The 26,182-nt window shown below is 34.6% G+C and overlaps 1 protein-coding gene and 1 long non-coding RNA gene across 6 annotated transcripts in view; one reads left to right on the top strand and one right to left on the bottom strand.

Annotated features, from left to right (window-relative positions):
• The window catches only part of LOC145242401 (uncharacterized), a 513,435-nt gene that overhangs the window by 317,050 nt on the left and 170,203 nt on the right, over positions 1 to 26,182 (top strand). The window contains exon 1 of one of the 5 annotated variants that reach the window (XM_080105433.1): positions 21,974 to 23,076. The exons of the other annotated variants lie outside the window; for them this stretch is intronic. Coding sequence (XP_079961559.1) covers positions 23,073 to 23,076 — 4 coding nt within the window. The 5' untranslated portion in view covers positions 21,974 to 23,072. Of the gene's footprint in view, positions 1 to 21,973; positions 23,077 to 26,182 lie in introns of those variants that run through there. 5 annotated transcript variants of the gene reach the window in all.
• LOC145242402 (uncharacterized) lies at positions 4,339 to 25,524 on the bottom strand. Its single transcript, XR_013862726.1, has 3 exons — positions 25,395 to 25,524; positions 12,371 to 12,393; positions 4,339 to 4,475 (listed from the first exon to the last, which is right to left on the bottom strand). It is a non-coding gene; the product is annotated as an uncharacterized LOC145242402 (long non-coding RNA).

Below are 26,182 nucleotides of genomic sequence, written 5' to 3'. Positions count from 1 at the left end.
ATCCAGTCAACTGTTTTTTTAGCAATTCACAACAGCCAACATTGAAATCTTTTATGATAACTTGCAGATCAAAGAAATGGCCTATCTATTGCGATCCACCCTAGTTTGGGGAATTTTAATCTCATCCTTGTTACAACTTGTTATATCTTGTTTTACTTGTGTGTTTAATGCCACCAACGTTTTATTACATGAGAATGCTGACATGAAATATTACTGAAAGGAATGTTTACAAGAAATATACACAAGGTTGTCTTAATGCTATTAGCCAATTTACATTTAAGTGAGGCAGGTCACAAATATGGGGTAACCCCCACCCTCCTCCAAAAAAAACATGCCTCTTATGAAATTGTTAATAAAAGCAGGGATGTAAATTCTCAGTTCTCCACTGTTCAGCAGAATTCCCCATTTTATATAATTCAGAAAAAGCAGATTTCCAGATAAATCTACTTTTTCCTAGTATTTTAGGAGGAATCCTTCTATATTAAGTTTCACACATGCACCGGGGGGGGGTGCTAGGTTGGAAAATTTGTTTAAATTTCAGATTTCTTTTGCCATTAGCCATTCACATTCCTTTAAATTCACAATTTTTTATACGATTTAACCGTATTTGTTAAAAATAAACTTCAGTCTATGCCTGACTTGTCCAGGTTCCAATCGTAAATGTCCAATAGTCTTTATTTTATCATCTTCCAATGCACCTGGATGCAAAATTGTCAGTAGCGTTAACTCATTCTCTTGGTCCTGCCCTAATTTTGGCTGTGATGTCACTCTTCTGTTCAAGAATAGTTTGATAATTGTTTTGATAGACACTGTCTGAGATAATCCTACAAATAATAAGTTTGGTTAAAGTTCAGTGAGTGTGAAACTATACAGGATCATACCTCCTACTGATCAGACAATCATTGTCTCCTTCACCATTGAACAGCCATAAAACAAAGACTGTTGGACATTCATAACAGGGACTTAGACAAGTCATGTTGAGACTAAAATTTTTTTTTGTTTTGTTTTTGTTTTTTATACTAAATATGGTTCAACTGCAGAAAGGATTGTGAATTTCATTAATGATTCCATAGGTGACATTTTTGGAGAGAGGGCCACTTTGTTGTTGGTTTTTCCTCACAAGTTTTAAATTATCCAAGTTTTGATTAAAACATACAATAAAATTTAAGGCATTAAACTCACAATGTTCGTAGATGAATATCTGTTTAATATATATTGATATGCCTGTTTTGTCTGTCCAACCAATATTTTTAGAACAGATTTTGGTAGCAGCTAAAACCGGGCATGTTCAGAGGGATGAAAACAATTGAAACAGAAAGATAATGGGAAGTAGTAATCTATGTATATATGGGGGGGGGGGGGAGTGAAAAAGAGCATGTTATGTCAGATGACTGAAATAAATAGTAGTGGTTTTAACCTACGAGTTATGCGTATATCTAATATATTGTATGTGTGTAGATAAAATGTACGATATATATCATAAAATGAAATGTGGAAACAAGATGTATTTAAAAAAGACAAAAGGAAAAACAAACAAAACGCAAGAAAAAAATATCAAAAATGAAAAATTTACCAATTTCATTCGAATCAACTTCAGAAAAAACTTAATTTTCATATATATATATATATATATATATATATATATATATATATATATATATATATATAATGTGTGTGTGTGTGATTATAAATATAAAGGGTTTAAGAAAAATTAAATTTTACATACCAAAGTAATCTTGATCTGACGGGAAACGTTTGAGATTACAAATAGAGCATATTAAAAGGATAAAACGAACAAAAATATTATTCAAGTGTGAACAGATATTTGTGAAATTTACAAGTCCAGTAGAGAATGATTTTGTCTTGCTTCCTTTTTTCCAGATATTTCACATTTATAATTTTACTCTTCATCAAGAAACTGAGAATTTTTTTTTACTAGCAGGATCCGTGGAAATTCCACAGAATGAGAAATATATTGAATCAACAAATATGATTTGATAAAGCTAATATTTTTCTGGATAGTGCCAAAAAATTAGATTTTGGGCAGAAAAACACAGCAAATATGAGTTTATTAACATTTCTATGAAAATAGTGTCCATTGTATTCTAAATATAGAACTGGCCTAAATGAGATAAACTAATAAGTACTAATAAATACCCAGAAAGTAATATTGTGCTACAATAAAAAAAAAATCACATTGTAAGAGAAAAGCTTTAATTTACTCCTCGGTCCTGGATATGACCTTAAACTATATCTGATGGTGAGGCCCCAGCTTGCAGGCCTTAGGGAGTGTGGAGCCACCCTTTAATTGCCATTGCTCCCAGGTCCACTCTGACCCGGAGTGGTAGTACCTGTTAGGGTCCCAACTATGGGTTAAATAGAATACGACCTAAAAAACAAATACACTATATTAAAAAATCGTTCTTCAAAATCACCAGATTCGGCATTAAATAACCTGAAAAGGGTTGATATGCCGTAAAACAACCAACCAACCTTAATTTACTCCTCAGACCAGCACCTCTTGGCAGACAATGTTCTTTTTTGCCTTGTTTTTTTTGAGTGTTTTCTTTTTATGTAACATTTCATTTTTTTTTTTTAAACTATTGCGTGTTGAAATTATGAGTTCCTTTCTTACACCATTACAACAGTGATCATATCTATATATCTATAAAAGTGAGAATGTGTGTGAGGACCCTTCTCAACCTATATACTCGACAAATTTTTGATCTACAGACTTGAAATTTGGTACACAGTGTATTCAGACATGTGGAAAACTTTATAATCAGCTTTCATCCAGAAAAAAGGGCTGCTAAGGGGGTAAAAATTGAAAAATTGGTACAGGAGTAGTCAGATTTTTTATCCGTTTGCTGTTTCACGACTGCACATGCATGCATCATTTGCGTGCTATTAGTATAAATAGGTTTGAAAACTTTCTGTAAAGATTTTGTCAAGCTGGCTTAATGGTTAACATACTTAACTCACTGTCTTTAAGTTTTGGTTTTAGCTCATAATTTTTTTTTTTTTTTTTTTTTTTTTTACAAGAAGTGAACTGTTTAGAAAAAACATAATACTCGCATGACCATGTCTCAATTTCTTTTCTTTTAATTTTTTTTAAGAAATACGTTTCAGGCAATGCCAGGTACATCTTGTAGTATTATTATAGTGATATTTAAAAACAAGGATACATCAGAGGGATGGCACTCTCATATTCTTGTCCAGGGTTGGCCTTTTTATTATTTCATTTTTTATTATTAAGGAATATTTCAGTGGTAAAATTATAAAATCACTTTAATTTTAACAAATTATCTGCACTTCTTGTACAGTAGGTGTGATTAAAAATCAAATGTTTGCATCAGTATGGTCTAATTTTTTAATTTTTTTATTGTTGCAACTGTTTTGGTACTTGCACATCTCTTAAGTTCCAACAGTAGTCCACCATTATTAACATGTCCCACCTGACATGGTAGTGTATTTCCATTTCTTGTAAGTCTTGGTGAAAGCGCTCCCCTTGCTCATCACTTAAAGAGCCAAGATTTTTTGGAAAGTGGTCTATGTGTGAGCACAGGTGGTGCATTTTGATACTCATATTGCAGTTAAGCTTCTTAAAAGTCACTATTTTTCTAATACGTACTTCATATTCTTTTAGTATTGTTGAATGGCATAAATGCAAATTTCTATTGTGTAACAATACACATTTCAAAGACCATTTGCTGCTGTCGATAAAACGTTGCTAGTCATCTGATTTGTATTCAGCTATGCCGAGATCTCTCAGTAACTCTACAATGTCACTGCAATAGACCGTCTTTTTCTTGAGCATAATATCTTATGAATTTCAGGTACCTGGTATAGAAGAAACTTATCCAAACTTCATCATTCAGCATGTTCTTCTCATTTAGACAAGATACAAGAAGCTTTACAGTCTTTTGGCAAATTTAAATCACGAACAAGATTGTTTAGTTCATATTGAAAAAAGTCTGGGCTGCTTATCGTTGTCATCAGGAAAGATTGTGTCATCAGTAGCAAAAATGCTTTGAATTTCATTATCGCTGCTGCTGCTTTCTTCAGTACATGTATCTTTGAATACAGGTACAGAAATTTCTTCACTATAGTATATGTAGGGCATATGATTGATGGCAGATTGAGATACTTTATTATATGATTATTTTTCCTATCAATTCCAATGATTTTGATAGCACAGAATAGATTGTACAATTTGAAAACTCGCAACAAATCAAGGCGATGCCAAAGTTCATGCAATTTTGCATGCCATTGCTGTATTGATAGACGCTTTGTAAACCATATGAGGTGCCAAACTTGTCTTGATCACCAAACTTCATTCCAAAATATGCATAGTAAATGCTCTTCCCAAATGTTGTGACAGTATTGCAATTTGGTGCAAGTAAGTATTCACCACAAATGTAGCAAAAAACATCTGGCTTATTTATACACGTTTTTCCAGTCATTGTTTGTATTACCTGAAAAAAAAAAAGAAGTTAAATTGCATATGTTGTCTCCATTAAATTTATTCATAAAATATTTCCTTTATAAACTTCGTTAATTTTCCCATTTAAGTTTTAGTTTAAATTTAATAAAACTAAAACAAGAGAATTTTTAAACCTTTCAATGAACTAAACTAAAGCCATGACATCTTCACTTGTAAACATTTAAGAATTTACCAAAAATAGAAACTTATTTAGAAGGATTTGAACATATAACAGTAGAAATGACATTTTTTTTTTTTTAGAAATAACAAGATATTTTGAAAGTTTTTAATTTTTTGAAAACCACCGCCTTGAAAATGGATGTATTGAAACAAGTTTGGTACCATAAAGTAAAAAATTTAATCTCTGAAACAATTCCAATGTTCAAATGTTTTCTTGTTTGTATTTTGAGTTCTCAAAAATTTATTCCAGTAATGGAACATTGGGTGGTGAACAGTTAATACTTATATCATAGCTGCATTTGGTTAAAGAACCTCTTTCCTGTGTATTTAAAATTTCAAAAAATAAAAAATTAACAAAATGACGAACTAACTCAGCAAAATGAGTGTTATTTTTAGATTCAGCACATAAAAATTGTTCAAAATCAGTTGACAAAAAGACATCAAATTTGCTGTTGACCAGTGTTATTTTAAAATTATGTATGCAGAAAATATATAATAGAAAAAAGTTTTAGAGTTGGTATCCAATCTCCATCAGGAAAATCGATTTCTTATAGTTGTACCATGTGAAATATGCTACAATGCAGAGCAAATGAAAGTTATAACGTCTTATATACCTGACATGAGGAAAAAATACTCTTATTTTTATTAATATTATTGAATTATATTTGGTAAGTGAGTGGGAGATACAGAATTTGTGGTTCAGCTGGTGGGTGGGCTGAGGGAAGGAGGATGTGAAAAAGGGTTTATATGTGTGTTGGTCAGTTATAACTTAGATGTGTTTTTGTTTTTAATTTCTGATTCATCTTTTGTTAAAGAGACTTTTTTCCTTAGTCTTTAAATTCAAATTACTGTGGAGCACTCAGCTTTGATCATAATGACAATTCGAAGTGTTCTGAGCTCCGGTTATTCCAGTGAACTCTATATCAAAATCAAATCCATGGTCAAAACTCCTGCTGATAAGTGAGACCCATATGTGTAAAGTATAGATGACATATCTACTGCCCCCACATCTACACACATTCAGACATACATTTTCACACACATGCAATGTAAGTTGGAATCTTGGAAAATATGTATGTATATATGAGTGTATGAATGTGGATATGTGCATTGTATGTTTGTGTACATTTGCATATATATAAATATATATGGATGTCTATATCAGTGTATGTATGTGTACAGACGTGGGTATAAAGTGAAGTGTAATAACATTTTTTCTTTAAATTATATCACTTATATTTTACCACAATTACTATTCACTTCTTAATCATCCTTATCCTATCATATTTAGAGTCTAATAAGTTTAGTTTCATAGATTGTTTTTCAATATAGATTTTTTTGTTTTGGCTTATAAGGTTTATACATATGTATTGCCATTTAAGTTAAGGGCAATGTATAGAAAGTTAATATTTTGTCATTTTTATCTATGCAGTGTTTTAAGTCCAGTTCAATGAATAATCTATATAGTTTTTCCTAATCAAGGGTTTTTTAATATTACATTATCTTTACATAACTGTACTTTCAATTTCACTTATATACCCATCAAATCTATAACTTGAGCTGAATCTTCCAAGCCCATAGTAATATTAAAATTTATATCCCTATCCTTACATGTCCATAATTTACCATAATATATCATTAAATTCCCCCTAGAATGTTTCACAAAATTCTACTTTCAAGTTAGTAATGTCGGTGTACTATTTAGCCATTTGTAAAACTTTATCCAAAAGTGATGGAGTAATAAATGGGTAGTATGCATCAATATCAAATTGTACGAATCTATGTCCTTATCCATATTTATGTTCTTAAACCATTCAATAATTCCAGATTTTCTCTTATTTTTAATCTTCGGAATTATTCTATCCAAAATCTTATATTTGCTACATCTGATATACTAGATGCAATTAGCCTATCCATCTATCTATCTCTGTGTGTGTGTGTGTATATATATATATATATATATATATATATATATATATATATATATATATATATATATATATATATATATATGAGAAAGAGACTAATTGCACCTAGTATATCAGATGTAGCAAATATAAGATTTTGGATAGAATAATTCCGAAGATTAAAAATAAGACAAAATCTGGACATTATTGAATGCTTATATATATATATATATATATATATATATATATATATATATATATATATATATATATATATATATACACTAGGTTTGTTAGCCTGTTAAAACTGGCAAAAGTTGTAGACTATTGATTTAGAATGAATGCTTTATGCCAAATTGATGGTTGGATATGATTAAATTTGTACTTATTCTTGCAAAAAATGTTAATCCCTATTAATCTGTAATGAATACCATTATACTTAGTTCGTTGCGCCTTACTGTAACAAAAGTCCACACAAAATTTCAGCCAGATAGGGCTTGTAGTTGACAAGAAAAAGTGCAATAGACAGAGAAATTTAATATAGATATATATATTAGAAAGTGATTTTAATAATTTTTGTCAAACTTGATGTTTGATGATTCTCTTTCTGGATAGTTTATGATTAAATTTGAATCTTTTATTTAATTTTTAATTCACTCAGAATTATTCATTCTCTTTTCTGTTTTCTTTGCAGGTAAGCATACTTTTATTTTGGTTCATTTCTATAAAATATGACTACAGAGCTGGTAAGAATTTTTTTTTTTCTTATTCTATACCAAATATCTTGAAGCTGAAAAAAATATTTTTTGCTAAAAAGAAGACTAAAATATTAGAATTTTGTTTAATGAATTCTTTAAAAATGTTGAAATAGATTTTTTAAGCATGCTATCTTGATTTTCCGTCCTTTTGCATGTTTGTTCGTCTTTTTGTATAAATAAAGCGAAACTCATTGAAGCAAAGCTGTCAGTGGCCTTTCGTGCCAGGATGTCTTGAAAGCAATTAGCTTTGATCAATGTTTGGAAAAACCCTTCATATTAAACAATTTCTATTTCTTTGAGAGTTCCCCCTTTTTCAGAGGAGCTTGGTTTCCCCAACATTGTGGGGAAGCAAATAGATAAAATGGCGGAAAGCTGAACTGGCCTTCAGCCAACCTTCATTTCTGCACCTGCGTGAACTCGTTCACTTAGCAAATCAACTTTTTGATTGACATTGCTAAATTTGAACGCTTTTCACTTCCTATGGCCTCGTAGCATAGTAGTAAGATGTCACGTTTTCTTTCACTTTCTTTTCCACCTTCGCATCACGTATTCAAGCCAGCCTGCCTACTAACACTTTTGTGCTCAACACACACCTCCAAACACCCGGGCAATGCCAGGTACCCCCACAAGTTTATAATAAACTGAACAAATCAACCATCTCTCCCTTAGCTATCTGTATTTCTTTATAGTTTGTTAGAAAAAAAAAACTTATCTAATTTCTACAAAGATTACCAATTCCCTGCTACAGAAACAGGAGAAAAAAACTTACTCTTCGTCTGTTTTTTAAGAAAGCTAAAATGATTAGCATGTTAATTTAAAATATGAAGCACTTTTGGAGCCAAAAATACCCTTTACAAAGTCATTAATAGCTGGATTGTTCTAACGCAGTACAGTAAATAAGTTGTATTTACTATATTGAGGAGGCAAAGTTCACAATGAAAACAACAAATTGTAAATGTACTACTTTATGTGTAGGCGTCCACAACATGGCAGATACTTTATACAAATCCAATGCAATAAAGCATTCTACTTGATTTCATCTTATGTACTATTTATGTCTAGGAATCTCCAATTGCTATTAATATCAAATGGGTGGCACTTTTCTTCATCCTAATCTTGTGAGCTTTGTTTGAATAGCTGTTGTGAAGAATAACCTAGATGATCAAAAAGAGTCAGGGTGGTCTGTCATGAAAAGCAAAACATGTTTCCCCTAAACCCAACATAAACAGACATTTGCTTTGAATGTAAAGCCATTGTGCGTTTCTTTTTTGAAAAATGTTGTGTATTAATCGATAGTTTGTCAGAATAAAAACTAACACAAGTTTGAACACCAAATTTTTTAAGCCAGTAAGCATGCATATGTTATTAAATATCACTAATCAAAATTTATTTTTATTATAACCAAGGACTTTAGTTTTTGGATATAATATATTTAAGATATATGTTGAAAACTATTCTTGAAGAAAATTTACATAATAAATATCTTGTGGCAAATACATGATTGCATGAGATATTTGCAAAACATATAAAATGATATAAAACTTTTCATAGCTCAGTTAGCCACCAAATTTATGACTATTCAAAGTTATATGAAAATTAGAAAATTTGTTGTCTTATTTGTTAGTGACCCAGAATCAAATTTTCAGTGTATAATTAAAGGTGCAGGCTTCAAATAAATGAAAAAATCCTTACAAATGGATTATGCCATTTTGTAATAAGTGAAAAACAATCCTAATGAAAACAATTATTAGATCAAATGTTGGACAAAATACCATTACACCCTAAAGAACATATAAAAATGACAGAAGCACAATTTAGCTGTTCATAAAAGTTTTATTTCAATAATTAACACATTGAATCTTCATATTCTAATTCATAGTATGTTAAACATCAAGCAACATTTTTCTTTTAATCAGTAAAAAAAATCTTATATGAAATACAATTTGATAATTAGACAAAAATTTTTAATATTTCATTCACTAAAGTTTTCATCATTAACAACTTAAAACCACCATATGAGTGAATGGCCCTTTTTCTTTAAAATGGGGTTATCTTTATATGCATAAAAAGTAAAGTTGTTTATCATAGTTGAAGGCTACCCAAAGACTACATTTTAGTCCATGACATTATGGCGGTTACCATAATGTAAGTCTTGTTGGGTAGGTTACCATTTCGGCGGGTGCCCCTTTTGGAGTGTCGTCGAAATTAATAAGGGAGTGTTGGAATGGTCTAGAAAAAGACCTGGGAATAATAATTAAAAACAAAGGTATGTCAAAATGAAACGGTTTTGTATACATTTCAGCATACAAGTGGTATCGGGTCATAGAAAGTTTGGGATTTTCATTTGTGCACTGACGCTGGAACAACTCGTCTCTTTGTCTTTTTGCTTCCAAAACTTTTTGTATCTCCTTCTTTCCCACCAGAACTGTTCTCCGTCCTGATTGGCTACAACCTCTGGTCACATAGAAAGAAAAGAAGGAAGGAAGAAAGGGAAAGGGAAAAGTAGAGAGAAAGAGAAATGTAATGGAGAAGTAGTAGTCTTGGCTTCACTACAACATTATCCCCCGATATATTTAACTTCTAATGAAATTTTCCATTCTCCAACTTAATTTCTATTTATGTAGAAAATGCCGGTTTTTGTTTTTTTTTTATCACTATTTTTACATGCACACAAATCTAAATATTTCTACAAGAATACAAAATTAGCAACTGAAGTATTGTGTAACTGACAGGTAGTAAACAGTTGTTTATAATAGTTGTTCTTTGCTGAGTCTCATTTTTTGGAACTAAAAACCTCAAATCATCTAAAACATATTCTGATACTTAACTTTAACTCTTTTCACTTCTAATGGAATTTTCTATTCATTTCTATGTTAATTTCAGTAGCATGAACAATCAATTGAGTTATCTACCCTTTGCAGATTAGCTGTTTAGAGAGTTTAAACCAGATGGCTCTGGCTGGCAATCAATTTGCATAGGTGGCAGTGGTTTCAGTATAAAAACTGTACCTTTTTTTGAAGAGGGTCTTTTATAAAACAAGCAGAATGAAAAAGGATTGGCAGTGTTAATTTAACCATATGCGAAAAATACTATTTTTAATGCTATTTTTACACAGCCTGATATAAATATTGCTACAATACAAAATTATTCATAGAGGCTCTATCATCAATTTTCTAGTTGAACCCCACAAATTCCTAGAACAAACTCAAACCCCATTACCAACAACATAGTTTTAAAGCCTCTTTTTTTATATGATTTCCTAATGCTTTGAAAACCGTCATCTATCTGCACTTTAGATTCTATGTGATTGTTAGCATGAACACAATCTTTGGTGGGGAATTGATATGTATGTCTCTTAGTGTAACAACCAGGTGATAAATTAAGATAGGGGTGCTATCTCTCTTGTTTCAATAAAGAATGGCACAGAAAATAATATGCTGCATAATGAAATGTTACATTTTTTTTTTTTTTTTTTTTTTTTTTTTTACAAAGGCATCACCACATTATCAAGGCCCAGAGGCCACTCAAGGATAAGGGTTAAAGAGTGTACAGTAGAAGTTGGTCAATATAGTAATCATTAGTAATGAAAATTTGGTAAATTTAATAACTTATATGGAACGGCTCATCAAGAACTTATTTACTTTAGACTTGAACAAAACCATATTGTAGTCAGCCGGAAAGCAGGAAAACGGAAGACAATTCCACAGGCGTGCAGTTCTAAGAAAGAAGCTTTGTTCATGGAATCTACGTTTAGGTTTAGGCACAGATAAAGAGTGGGGGAAATTATTGATAGTGTTTACAGCTAGACGAGTGTTTCTTGTGAAAGTTTGGCGAGGGGGGACCATAGATTGAAGCTCAGTTGAACACTTTCCATGAAAATAACGATACATCAGAGACAAACTCGCAACATCTCTTCTGTGAGATAGAGGTTGCAAGGAGGAGAAAAGGACATCTCCTACGAGGCTACGAAGTCTATTTTGAACTCTATCAAGGCAGGACAAGTTCTTTCTAGCAGCTCCTGCCCAGATGTGGCAACAGTATTCCATCCTTGGACGTACCTGGCTCTTATATAGATAGAGAATAGCATCAGCAGTGAGATATCTACTGGATCGATAGAAAGATCCCACCATTTTTCCAGCGGCCTTGGCAACAGATTTGATATACGTGTTCCATTTAAGATCAGGAGTAATGGTCAAGCCCAGAAGCTTGTCAAAACTTGAGGCCTCCTGAAGACGAGAGCCATTCATTTCAATTGATGACAAATGTGGATTAGAATGTTGATGATGTAAAGAGAGAAGCTTGGTTTTAGATGCATTAAAAGTAACCAGCCACTCCTTTCCCCATTGTACTACGTGCTCAAGATCAGAGGAGAGAGAATTGGAGAGTACTTGCTCGTTTACTGTCTTAGATGTGGTACCATAAATGGTAGTGTCGTCAGCATAAATGTCTACAAATGATGTAAGGATATGATTTGGAAGATCATTAATGTAGATCAGGAAAAGAGTTGGGCCCAGGATGGATCCCTGAGGGACACCGGCATTAATATTGTGAGCTTCTGATTTTTGCCCCTCAACTACTACTCTTATGAATCTATCAGAAAGAAATGATTTAATAATTGAGAAGACTTTTCCAGCTATACCATAGCTAGCGATCTTATGAAGTAAACCTTTATGCCATACCCTATCAAAGGCTTTAGATATGTCAAGAGCAAATGCCCTAGAAAGATTGCCACCGTCGAGAGATTTGCTAATCCTATGCGATATAACTGTAAGGACATCTGCTGTAGATCTAGCAGAACGGAAACCATATTGAGTGTCACTAAGAAGGTTATTTTTGTTGAGATGTTTGATTACTTCTGTATTTAATACAGATTCTAGCAACTTACTCATGACGCACAGGAGACTTATTGGCCTGTACTGAGAGGGGGATGAGCGATCACCTGAATTCTTAAATACAGGGCATACTGATGAGATTTTCCAGGGAGATGGGAAACTATTCTCCTTAAGACAACGTTTAAACAGTTTTGTAAAGTTCATACTTACCCTCTTCTGCTCCTCCCTCTATTCTGAAAGAAAAAAAAATGTCATTGTATTTTTTCATATCTACTAAACTGTATATGTTTCCTATTCATGTCATCCCCTCATCCTAAATGAAACAGATTACACCCAACCATGTGATGGACACCCATTGCTTTATCATATTCAGTACAAAGTGATTGTCAGCATGACTGAAGACCACTTTTGAACCAAACAATCATGTTTTTTTTTTTAATCCACAATAAAACAAAAAAGTATTTAAATTTAAGTACTTTTGCAACTCTTACTCAAATTGTTTTTTTAAAGAATTTTAAAAAATTAACAGCTATTTTCAAATTTAAGTTTAAGCCAGATTAACACATTTGCAAGGGTTTGGTCATTTTGGCTAGGAGTCAAATGTAATATCTGTTTTGATGTCCAACTTAGTCTTTTCTGCCTTTGATCAATGGAGGAGAAATCCTTCTAGACTTGGATAATTATAATTTTTGTTCCAATTCCCTTTTTTGGGTGTTGGATTTTCCCCACATTAAAAACCAGCCTAATGTATAGTTCGTGGAGAGTCACGTAAGTAGAAATACCCATGTGTAGCAATTAAAATAAAGTTACTGCTAAAAGCGATTTTACATATTTTTTAGGACATTTTGCAGAAAAGTATAAAAAATTAAACTAATGAGGTATCCATCTTGATTTAAACCTACATCATCCCTCCCTCCCCTAGTAGTTTGAGGTAGGTACTGTCAGCTCTAAATTTCATTTTCAGTGAACAGTAAAAAAAACAAAAAAATCTTCAAACAATTTTAAAACCTTATTTTGATTTTAATCTGTTAGGGGACATAAAAGTAATGCAAAATTCTTGGGGGGGGGGATTTTACCCATCCTAGGACGGGTATTCGTGTGTGTGTGTGTGTGTGTGTGTGTGTGTGTGTGTGTGTGTGTGTGTGTGTGTGTGTGTGTGAGAGAGAGAGAGTGAGTAACTGAGTGATTAGTACAAATTAAAGCAGAAGGGTGATGCTTTGCTGGGTTTAATAAAGGCTGAAACAAGAAAATAACATGCTGTCAAGTTATAAGAAATAAAACATTTCATTCATTCCTCTCAAACCAAGCATGTATGTTCCTATTCATGTCATCTCTTTCTCCTAAACCCTAGCAGATCCATCACAAACCTGTGATGAACACCCACTGCTTTATAGCACAAGATATGACTTCTATATGATATGAGGTGGGGGCTTCAAAGAGACAAATTTTCATAAACTAATGTAGATTCTAAAAAACTTGCTGCTCGGCATATTAAAACAGCTTACTACATTAAATATAAACAATCATATTTAATTAAGTTGAATTGTAAGTGCTGAAATAAATTGAGCAAACGGAAAAGGAATCTGTTAATATTATTCCATTAGAAAGATAACCTCTTATTTTTTTTTTATTAATGTTTTTTTTTCTTCAGTGCAAACCATAAAAAACGGGTTTTAATTCCATTTTTATTTGCTACAGATTTGCCTCCCTTGTGGCATAATATGGACGAATTTAGTTCACTTTTCATCTTGTTCGATTTGTCTATATTAACCTTAATAAAAAGTCAATATGAGAAATTTTTCTCAGCTTCCACACTCAAGTTTGAAATATCCCCTCTTTTTCTGACTTCGTAGGCTCAAGTTAAAATAGTTTTGTTTTTGTTTGTTTTTTTGGTTTTTCTTTTTTAAATCTGAGAATAAGAATGGAAATGTCCCACAAAATCTTTGCCACAATCTAACAATTAGTGTATCACCATCTCTAAGACAGAGATACAAAAATATGAATTGAGATTTTATGTTTACTTGCCCATTGATAGAACATTCGTTGAACTAATTCTTTTAGGAGATTTATTTCACTTTAGTTTTGTTGCTGCATACTTGAGTAAGAAATACTTCAAGTTGAACTAATAAGATTAAAGCATTTTATTAAACGTGGTATGTGAGTGATCTAATGGATAATGTTGCATACTATGGAATATAACTTGCAATGATGGTTTTAAATCCTATTTTATCTATTGTTATTTATCCATGATTCTAGAAATAAACTTGTCTCCAGCTCAAGGTAAAATAGGGGTTTTTGGTTCAATTAACAATACATATTATCCAGTTTCCAAACTAAATAGGCTTTACGCATAGTTTTTAACTTTTCACCCCAATCTGCATTGACTGGAAGTTATATTTATTTAATATGATGTTGTTATTTATATTTAATTTTGTAATTTTCATTTCCCCCCTCCCCGTCTTTGTGGCTCATATTAATGTTAGACATTTTGTGAATGGCTTCCAACTTCTGTCTATTCCCTTAATTTGAAATAGCAGTTCCATCAGTCTATCATGCTCAATTTTCAAATAGCATTTTTGGATACATCCACACATCCGTATTGAAAGGTTCTGTCTGTTTATCTGTTTAACACAGCTGATTTTTTTATTCATTCAAAAATATTCTTATGTGGAAATAGTATTTTTATTGCTAAATGTACAGGCGTTTCTTAAGATTTTTGTTTCTGTTTTTACTCTTAAACCAAATATTTACATGCTCCACAAACTTTGATATCATCATATTCAGTTTTACGTCAGTTAACATCAGCTGAACAACTTTTAGGAATTGACTTCCAAACTAACCTTTCTCTGGCCAATATTTTATCGCTCTGAAATCCTTCCATATTTTCTTTGCCCTTTCTTTGTCAACTGACTCTGCTACCTCAACTGCTCTACAGCTACTAACTCGAACATTCTCATCCATTCTTTCAACAATCTAATAATTAGTGTATTTCCATCAGTTCAGTGAGAGATAAAATAATAATTTTGACTTTTGTCAATCACATGGTTACTTGTTGCAAAGCTATGCAACAGTGGTTGAACCAATTTGAGTTGTCAGATACTTTTCATCCAAGTTATCAGCTTGGTTGATGTCACACCCACTCACAACAACCATCTTGGTGTACCAGGGTGTAATCTACAGAAGCAGGTAACATGTTGAGTGCCAGCGGCCTTGCCAAAATTTCCTCAACAACTAGCTGAGCAAGCTAAGATTAGATTCTTAAACCTCTTTTCCATATTGTCTACAACCATCACATAGATATTGTATACTTAACGGCACTAATATATTAGTAAACCGTGGGACATGCCTCTCCCTCTTTCTAGATTTTAATTTTTTTTTTTTTTTTATACAGGTTTCTTTGGATTAAGTAACGAGTAAACAATAAATTGAAAGATAAAAAAATTGTCTGTTAACAGCCTTTGAAATTTGAAAAAAAAATCACTCGACCACTGGTCGAGTGTGAGGGAAAATTTACTCTCCCCAAAATAATTTTACTCGTCCGACTTTGTCTTTGTTTCAGTCAATAATAGTAAATAATTTTACAACAATTCAAGAAATTACCATGTGTATAATCTAACAAGAAAATATTTGTTTAACTCTTGTAAATCAACTATTTTATTACTACAAAAATTTCAGTAAATATTCAACAAAACATTAAAATACAACACCAGTTTCTTTATATAGCATCATTCATATCATTGTTCCATAGAAATAAGAATCATTTCTTCGGATGCTTGATGGAACGATGCGTTTTTTTCCTCTTTCAAATGTTCGTCTTTACTTTTGTAAACATGAAGTGTATGTAGTTGTAGCGTTGAAGAATTTTTTCCCCAAATGAATTTCAAAATCAGAGAGCTAAATGAAGGCGACATTTTGACTGCCTAATGTGTAAATTTGACCTCTTGTTGAACTTTAGCGTGACCACTTTTTTTTCAATAAGATATTCCAATGGTCCCATAGCTAGAGATGAAAGAATTCACAAATGATGAGACATAGGTCATTCTAAGTCACCCCATATTTGAGGGCCATAAAATAAATGAGCCCCCCCCCCCGTTTCTTTATTTAAAGAAATTTTATTGACTGGCGGGCGAGTGATTTATGACTTTTAGTCGCCCCAATAAATTTTCAATCAACTGTGGCGACAGGTCGTGTAAAGTCTCAAAGGCTGTTGTTAATCTATTAGTGTATTGAACTAGAAGAATACCCGTCTCAGGATGGGTAAAAATTATTTCCCTGAATAGTAGTTTTACACTACTTTAATGATTGCTTACAAAAATTAAAATCAAAATATAATGATACTAAACCTTATGCCTAGAATAATTTATTCTAATTTTTATCAAAATCCATTATGTGATTTTGATATTAGAAAATGCATAAAATTTATGATTTAAGCTTAAAGGATCTTACTTAATTAGTGTTTAAAAATTATGGATGGAATTCAATACCTATCTGGAATATTTGAAATTTCGAATGGTAGGTTGTTCCCATATTGAGCCCTTCAAAATGCCCAGAAAACAGAAGTAGAAAATTGGGGAATATTTAGTAATTGTAATGCCGGTCAATGTCTAGATTCTTTCCAACTCCAAAAAAACCTTTACAATGACGACTTTTATTGGTTTTTGTAAGTGCTAAAAACGAATATATATATACTTTAAAAGTAGCGCAGAGAAATAGTTTGCATGATATGAAGAAATTACTTTTTCAGAAAGTGGGATCACTTTTTTATATAAATTTAATGCAAAATGGACACCCACTTTCTGGCCACCTGGAGTTGGTAGGATTCTAGACATTGACTGTAACGCCTAATATGTATTGTGAGAATTTTTAAAAAATTGGAGGTTTTATCCAAATTTTCACAAAGGGCTTCCACCCACTTTATATAAAACTAAAACTAAATATAGCCCACATTTGAACTCATGACATCTAGCAGCTGTTTTCCAAAATTAAAAGTTTAGGAGTGAATCCTGTACAGACAAAAATGTAAATCTATAAACATACCTAAGTAAATGTATATTATTCAATGTTTGATTTCCCAAGGCTTTTTATATACACTTTATTAACTCAAAGTACCTGTTTTTTTTTATATATATATATAGGGAGTCACCACATGTCAAAAGCAAAACCATTCAGAGATTAGGTTTAATCAGATAATCGATTGTCAGTTGAATAGCAAAGAATATTGAGAATTGAAAAAAAAGTAAGTACTTATGGAGATGGTTTATGATAAATATTTGTTTACATTAGATTTGAAGATGACCATGTTATATTCTACAGAGAAACTGTCCTATGGTAATGTTTTACAGCTAAGAAGTGCTAAAATATACTTTAGTTCTGGGATTAAGTTGTGTTTCCAAAACATTGTTCTAATTCGCCGTAATGATTCATGGACAATTATGCAGACGATACAACTATCTATGACAACACTTCAAAGGCCAGCAATGATCAAAATCTGTCCCTCTCCTCTGATCTTGAGCATTTAGTTCAATCCAGTAAAAAATGGTTAGTAACCTGTAAAATTTAAAAAAACAAACTTAGAATCTAAAACACTAACCCGACCTCTCTTTACCCGACACACACTACCACACACATCTCTCCTTCCCTTTCCGCCTCTCCCTCTCCTTTCCTTTCCATCTCCTCAAATTTACTTCCATCTCCCTCTTACTCGTTCCATCTCTCACTCTCCTCCCTTTGCGCCTCTCTCTCCTCTTCTTTCCGCTCCTCTCTCTCTTCTTCCCTTTCTGCCTCCAGAAATCTACTTCCATCTCCCTCTTACTTGTTCCGTGTCTCTGTCTCGCTCTATCTACGTCTTGCCCCTTTCCGTCTGTCTGCATCTCATCCCTGTCCGTCTGTCTGCATCTCATCCCTGTCCGTCTGTCTGCGTCTTGCCCCAGTCCGTCTGTGTGTCTCTCTCTCACTTTCATTTCATTTCATCTCTCTCACTTTCATTTCATTTCATCTCTCTCACTTTCATTTCATCTCTCTCACTTTCATTTCATTTCATCTCTCTCACTTTCATTTCATTTCATCTCTCTCACTTTCATTTCATTTCATCTCTCTCACTTTCATTTCATCTCTCTCTCTCGCTTTCATTTCATCTCTCGCTTTCATTTCATCTCTCGCTTTCATTTCATCTCTCTCTCTCTCGCTTTCATTTCATCTCTCTCTCGCTTTCATTTCATCTCTCTCTCGCTTTCATTTCATATCTCTCTCGCTTTCATTTCATTTCATCTCTCACTTTCATTTCATCTCTCACTTTCATTTCGTCTCTCACTTTCATTTCGTCTCTCTCGCTTTCCTTTCGTCTCTCTCTCTCTCGCGCTTTCATTTCGTCTCTCTCTCTCGCGCGCTTTCATTTCGTCTCTCTCTCTCGCGCGCTTTCATTTCGTCTCTCTCTCTCGCGCGCTTTCATTTCGTCTCTCTCTCTCGCGCGCTTTCATTTCGTCTCTCTCTCTCTCGCGCGCTTTCCTTTCGTCTCTCTCTCTCGCGCGCTTTCCTTTCGTCTCTCTCTCTCGCGCGCTTTCCTTTCGTCTCTCTCTCTCGCGCGCTTTCCTTTCGTCTCTCTCTCTCGCGCGCTTTCCTTTCGTCTCTCTCTCTCGCGCGCTTTCCTTTCGTCTCTCTCTCTCGCGCGCTTTCCTTTCGTCTCTCTCTCTCGCGCGCTTTCCTTTCGTCTCTCTCTCTCTCGCGCGCTTTCCTTTCGTCTCTCTCTCTCTCGCGCGCTTTCCTTTCGTCTCTCTCTCTCGCGCGCTTTCCTTTCGTCTCTCTCTCTCGCGCGCTTTCCTTTCGTCTCTCTCTCTCGCGCGCTTTCCTTTCGTCTCTCTCTCGCGCGCGCTTTCCTTTCGTCTCTCTCTCGCGCGCGCTTTCCTTTCGTCTCTCTCTCGCGCGCGCTTTCCTTTCGTCTCTCTCTCGCGCGCGCTTTCCTTTCGTCCCTCTCTCTCGCGCGCGCTTTCCTTTCGTCCCTCTCTCTCGCGCGCGCTTTCCTTTCGTCCCTCTCTCTCGCGCGCGCTTTCCTTTCGTCCCTCTCTCTCGCGCGCGCTTTCCTTTCGTCCCTCTCTCTCGCGCGCGCTTTCCTTTCGTCCCTCTCTCTCGCGCGCGCTTTCCTTTCGTCCCTCTCTCTCGCGCGCGCTTTCCTTTCGTCCCTCTCTCTCGCGCGCGCTTTCCTTTCGTCCCTCTCTCTCGCGCGCGCTTTCCTTTCGTCCCTCTCTCTCGCGCGCGCTTTCCTTTCGTCCCTCTCTCTCGCGCGCGCTTTCCTTTCGTCCCTCTCTCTCGCGCGCGCTTTCCTTTCGTCCCTCTCTCTCGCGCGCGCTTTCCTTTCGTCCCTCTCTCTCGCGCGCGCTTTCCTTTCGTCCCTCTCTCTCGCGCGCGCTTTCCTTTCGTCCCTCTCTCTCGCGCGCGCTTTCCTTTCGTCCCTCTCTCTCGCGCGCGCTTTCCTTTCGTCCCTCTCTCTCGCGCGCGCTTTCCTTTCGTCCCTCTCTCTCGCGCGCGCTTTCCTTTCGTCCCTCTCTCTCGCGCGCGCGCTTTCCTTTCGTCCCTCTCTCTCGCGCGCGCGCTTTCCTTTCGTCCCTCTCTCTCGCGCGCGCGCTTTCCTTTCGTCCCTCTCTCTCTCTCGCTTTCCTTTCGTCCCTCTCTCTCGCGCGCGCGCTTTCCTTTCGTCCCTCTCTCTCTCTCTCTCGCTTTCCTTTCGTCCCTCTCTCTCGCGCGCGCGCTTTCCTTTCGTCCCTCTCTCTCTCTCTCTCGCTTTCCTTTCGTCCCTCTCTCTCTCGCGCGCGCGCTTTCCTTTCGTCCCTCTCTCTCTCGCGCGCGCGCTTTCCTTTCGTCCCTCTCTCTCTCGCGCGCGCGCTTTCCTTTCGTCCCTCTCTCTCTCGCGCGCGCGCTTTCCTTTCGTCCCTCTCTCTCTCGCGCGCGCGCTTTCCTTTCGTCCCTCTCTCTCTCGCGCGCGCGCTTTCCTTTCGTCCCTCTCTCTCTCGCGCGCGCGCTTTCCTTTCGTCCCTCTCTCTCTCGCGCGCGCGCTTTCCTTTCGTCCCTCTCTCTCTCGCTCTCTCTCATTTATTCATCTCTCACTCTCTCTCATTTATTCATCTCTCTCTCTCTCTCATTTATTCATCTCTCTCTCTCTCTCATTTATTTCATCTCTCTCTCTCTCTTATTCATTTCATCTCTCTCTCTCTTTTGCTCTCTTATTTATTTCATCTCTCTCTCTCTTTAGCTCTCTCATTTATTTAATCTCTCTCTCTCATTTATTTAATCTCTCTCTTTTGCTCTCTCATTTATTTAATCTCTCTCTCTCTCATCCTCCCTCTCTCTCTCTCTCATCCTCCCTCTCTCTCTTATCCCCCCTCCCTCTCTCTCTCTCTTATCCCCCCTCCCTCTCTCTCTCTCTTATCCCCCCTCTCTCTCTCTTTTCCTCCCTCTCTCTCTCTCTTCCTCCCTCTCTCTCTCTCTTCCTCCCTCTCTCTCTCTCTCTTATCACCTCTCTCTCTCTCTCTTTTATCCCACCTCTCTCTCTCTCTCTTTCACTTATACCACTTCACATCAATGTTATACCGGTGCTACTACTATTACTACAACTATAACAGTTACTATTGTCATCAGCCTTTCCAGAACCGCCTCCGCCGCCGCCGCCGTCACCGCTGCTGCTGTTGTTGAGAATGATACTGCCGTGAAGATGTTGCGTCTGTTGTCTGTAGAAGACACTGCAGGGATTTTATATATGCACTTTCTTACACAACGCCGGAGAAATGCGGAATTGCTTTAAAAAAATAGAGATATATAGTCTTTTGGAGGATTTATTAACGTTCCCTACTATATATACGTTTCAAAACCAACCAAACAAAACTTTACATAATCCAACATTTTTTTCTCTCTCTTCTCTCTGCCATTGTTGTCATCTCCAAATCCAATCTGCATTTTGTTTTTGTCATTTTCGTGTCTCATCGTCAACAACAGCAACGAGAAAAAGCCTTGTCAAGTCGCACACAAAGGATTGCTAGTTACATAACCATATTGATATATAACTAGCATAACCAATATTAACTAGCGACGTTTTTTTTTAATTTTTTATCTTAGTAATTTTGCTATATATTTATCGTTGCATTCTCTCTTGCATTGAAATATTACTAACCAAAACCATTATCACCATCGTTGATGTCATTTACATATGTAAGAGACGTGTTTGTTGCCATTATGATTATTATTATATAGCTACTTTATTTATATAGTCGATAATAGTTGACTATAATTATTTGTGATGTATGTGTCACACTACCTTCCTAACTACTAATAACTAAAAACTCATCATTATCGTCATATACGTCTGTAAGAAAGTATTTTTGTTACTATGGCGATTATTATTAATACATAGTTACTTATATAGGTGATAAATAAGACAAAAATTGTGATATATTTTAATTTGTCATCCTCCTCCGTTAAGTATTACTGCTACTTCTACTACTTCGCCAACCAAAAATAAAATCATCATATAAGAGACCGTTTTTGTTGCTATGATAATTATTATTATATAGTTATTTTATATATATATATATATATATATATATATATATATATATATATATATATATATATATAAGTCGATAATTTGTATGGGCGACTATAATTTGTGATATATTTACCATACTCCTTTTTTTCTGAAGTAGAGGCATTAATAGTAAATAATTAACTAAATATATTTATTTTTAAAGCACAGTCGCGTTATCATTTTGTTGTTGCTATGACGTTTATTATATAGCTATTTTTATTTTACTTAGATAGTCGGTGTGTGTAGTTTTTTTTTTTTTTTTTTTTTTCTTTTTTCTTTTTCGCAACCGGTAGTCATTGCATGGTGGTATTAAACTGCTACTAATTCCAGAAAAAAAAATATACACATTTTCTTTGAATAAGACGCCTGTGGTTTTTAACTCCAAAACCAACTTGAAAATTAATGTACAGTCCGCATATAAGTAAAATAAAACAAAATAAAACGTATGTTAAAAATGTATATAATACAATTTGTAGTACATAGTTTACACACACACAAACACTCACGGGCGGACTTATAGTCACACCCACACGTTATACAACGCATTCCTTGCTTCGAATTCAAATTACACCCTAAAACACATTAACACACACATACGCACTGACGCAGTGACGCGACGCAGACGCACTCATCAAAGTATTTAAATCTATTGACATTTATACACAATTTACTCGACGCATACAATTCAATAAACACACTTATCCAATTTCCTCCTTTTATTAAATTAATTACAACACATTTAAAATAACAATACAAGCCTACTACACATTTATTTACATATTTAATTACCGATCTCTTCGACGAATACTGGATTTGGCATGAGGTTGGGTTAACGTGGGGAGGTTCTAGTCTCCCTAAAAGAGAGAAACTTCCTGAATGATAGCAAAACTTTCTGTGATCGGAGGTCACGTCGGCATTTCTCAGTAGGGGCGCCTCAAGTGACCGGCAATAATACCACCCCCTTTGAAAGGCGATGGTAATACCTAGGGGGGGATAGCTTTGTGAGAACTATCTGAACATATACTCCACTGGCACTCTGCTATATGCCCGGTTGTCTGCATTTATTGTATTAAAAAACAAAAACAATTTATTATGTATATTTATTGATGCTGAAGCATCAAATTTAAATCGACAAACATCTGGAAAGTATATTTCATTCTCCTTCTGTTGTTACCAATCATCATCATCATCTTCTCACATCGGAGGCAAAATCCTGCCCTGTATAATAGATGGATGCTTCTTCGACGTACTGGATGCTGCATTGGATACCTGGAGAAGAAGGACTCTCTACTACAAAGGAACCTAAATTACCGGAAAGATTCCCCCAAAACTTTATAACAAATGCGTATGTATGCATGTGTGTGTGTTCTGTGTTCGATTATCTTATTCGAATTAAGCATTTAATAATACAACTTGTATATTTACTACTACTACTACTACTACGTTAGGGATTTTAAAATATCTGGCCCATTTCCTCAGATTTTAACTTTTCTTTTAATAAAATACTCTGTTAGTCTTAAATTGCATTCATCGTCCTAAAATAAAGTTACACTTTACTGTTTGAAGTTTTTAAATTTTATTCAGTGTTTTTATCGTTGGTGGTCTGGTCTGGTCAGGTTCAATTTATTTTTTTATTATGACATTTTTGGTGTACAAAATAAAAACAGGCAAAAATGAAGAGGTTAAAAATATACGAGTCGATGGTTTAATAACATTACCCAAATAAGGTAAATGTGACTATCGGAATACCCTGGCCAAATCACCGCTAAAACAAATCTTCCGCATCCATCAGACTTAAAGATCGAGCCGGAAACTCGAAAACGAAATGAAACGGAATTTATTTATTGATTTATTTTTATTTTGCTGCACTTGTTTTTTTGTTTGTTTGTTTGTCTTTATTTATTTATTTATTTATTTATTTATTTTAGTTCAACGCATTTACCAGAAAAGATGTGGTTCCAGGTTCATGTGAAATATTTATATGTTGGAATAAACGCTAGCTATGGAGCATAAATAAATATATAACATATAAATAATAACAGGGGAAATACACCTTTTTTTGGTAAATGCGTATTTGAACTAAAATAAGTGCAGCAAACTGCAGCAGTGCACTGACTGCACTGCAGCATTGCAATAAATTTTGTTTCATTTTGTTTTCGAGTTTCTGGTTCGGTCTTTAAGTTTGATAGTCGCAGACGATTTTTTTAGCGGTGATTTTGCCAGAGTATTCCGATAGTCACATTTACCCCAAAATAATAATAATAATTAAAAAAAATGACTTGAAAGTAATCAATAAAAAAATTTAGATGAAGTTCAAATTTGTATATTTTCAAAAGTCAAAGTACAATTTTATATCAGAACAAGAAATGGTCGAGTCATTTACGAAGAAACCGAAATTATAGTTAATTTTGTAATTATTTTTTTAAATAAAAATTTAAAGTTATTTTACTGTTTTTTTCATAAATAAACGATTGATAACAACTATAATAATAATAATTTGCAAATTCGGTAGATAGTCACACATGCGGACACACGAAATGTGATTACATGTTTTTGAGATTTGACCGAAATGGTTGAGAAATTCAGTATTAGTCTTTCATTGGAATTTTTTAAAAACTATGTAAAAGTTTAATCGAGTTAACATTTTATACTAAAATAAATTGGCTGATAAGGTTTGTATTAAAGATTAAATGCACAAGAAAATATTAATGTGTACAAATTAAAATACATGTCTTACAAAAGGAAACATTTTCCAAACGCGCCCGCCCCGATTGTACCAAAAAATTGAAACCACATAAATTAGGTTGGGGTAAACAGGGGATAACGATATTTCCATAGTTTTTGTTCAAAGGTCGGTGGGATAAAAAATTGTTTTTAAAAAGCAATGCAATGATATAAAGAATTCGTTCGGTCTCTAGAGACAAAAGATCCCCTGTAAGGTAGCCTGCACGTATGTCTATAACGAACCAAAGATTGCGCAATCAGTAGCTGCAGTTCTTCTGAACCGACATCCCCAGAGTCCACTGGCAAGAAGAGATAGGTTTAGAGCGATTAGAAACTATACCAGTAAAACATAAGCGGTGTTTTTTGTGTGTTTTTTTTCTTTCGTAAACAACTTGACTTGCACTATCAAGTTTAGTGCCTTCCTCTGTACTTGCCTCCCCACGAGGGCAGAATTAGATACAAGACTGGTTAGGGAAACTGCAGCCCGGCTGCACTGAGTGCAGCCTGCAGCAGCCCTTCCTAAAAAAGTTACTCTAGATTGGAACATAAATTAAAATTGCCTAGATCTAGAAAGATTCCCACCTTTCACTGATCGAAGATGCAACGTGGTATCAGAAACAGGTACTACACTTTGTTCTCAGTCTATTATTTAATCCATAGTTGGAAAGACAAAATTCTAACCTAGCACGCCTGTAACCAGTACAAAACACACCAGTGGTGTGTTTTGTACTGGTTACAGGCGTGCTAGGTTGGAATTTTGTGTGTCACACCACTCGTGTAGTCGTGTATGTATGTGTTTTGTAAATCATGCAACTGATGTGATCGCATTTATGTCGCCATAATAAAACTCTACAAGTGCATTGAGCACTATTAGAAGAAATACTGCCCCTCCCCAAAATATAATATATTATTTTTGATAATTTAGTCATGAATACTTACACCTACGCGTAGTTCCCACCCTCCTTTTCTCTTTTACTTCGCCACGACCACCTCTCTCGCAGAGAGAGAAAAAGGAGAAAGTGGACTTTGTTTTTATAACGGTTTAGAGAGCGAATTGGTGTCAGTCTCGATAAATGTGAGTTTTGTACTTTTTTTTTTTTTTTTTTTTTTTTAAGCGTGTTGAGTGAGGATAAAAAAATATAAATCTTTGGTCCACTCCCATCTAAAAAAATAAGTGTCTCCATTTTCCTTGTTGATTTTTTTCTCTCTTTTCTATTTTCCCCCTTCTTTTCTCATTTTGTTTCCTTCTCTTCTTTCTCTATGACAATGATCAGCTGATTATTGGCTTATCTATATATATATTTTTTTTACTTTCCTTACTATAATGTACTATAGGTATATTACTATAATGACTAATTCGTTGTCTCTTAACTTGTATACCTTTTGACGCTAATCCATAGTCACAATCGGTACTTTCATAGGACGTCGTCGCATTCTTTTAATTTAATCATAGGAAAATAACCATTTTACCTATTTTGTTTTACTTAACTTTTACAAAACTTTTAAAACTTTAATAAAATCCATAATTACTTTCTTATCGACAGTTTAAAATTTTAGAATTTTGAAGTTTAACAATATAAGTACATACAAGGCAAGGCGGGCATTACTTCCCAACCCATGACCCGTTGAGTCGGTATTTATTATATTTGTCTATATTTCAAAAACTCTGTGGATCTTGTTTGCTTATCCACATGTAAACTTGATAGCACGAAGGGATAACGTCCCTA

This window comes from Euprymna scolopes, chromosome 21 (genome assembly GCF_053919585.1).
Source record: "Euprymna scolopes isolate OS-2025 chromosome 21, ASM5391958v1, whole genome shotgun sequence".
NCBI lineage: Eukaryota > Metazoa > Mollusca > Cephalopoda > Sepiida > Sepiolidae > Euprymna > Euprymna scolopes.
This window is presented reverse-complemented; position numbering and strand designations above follow the sequence as displayed.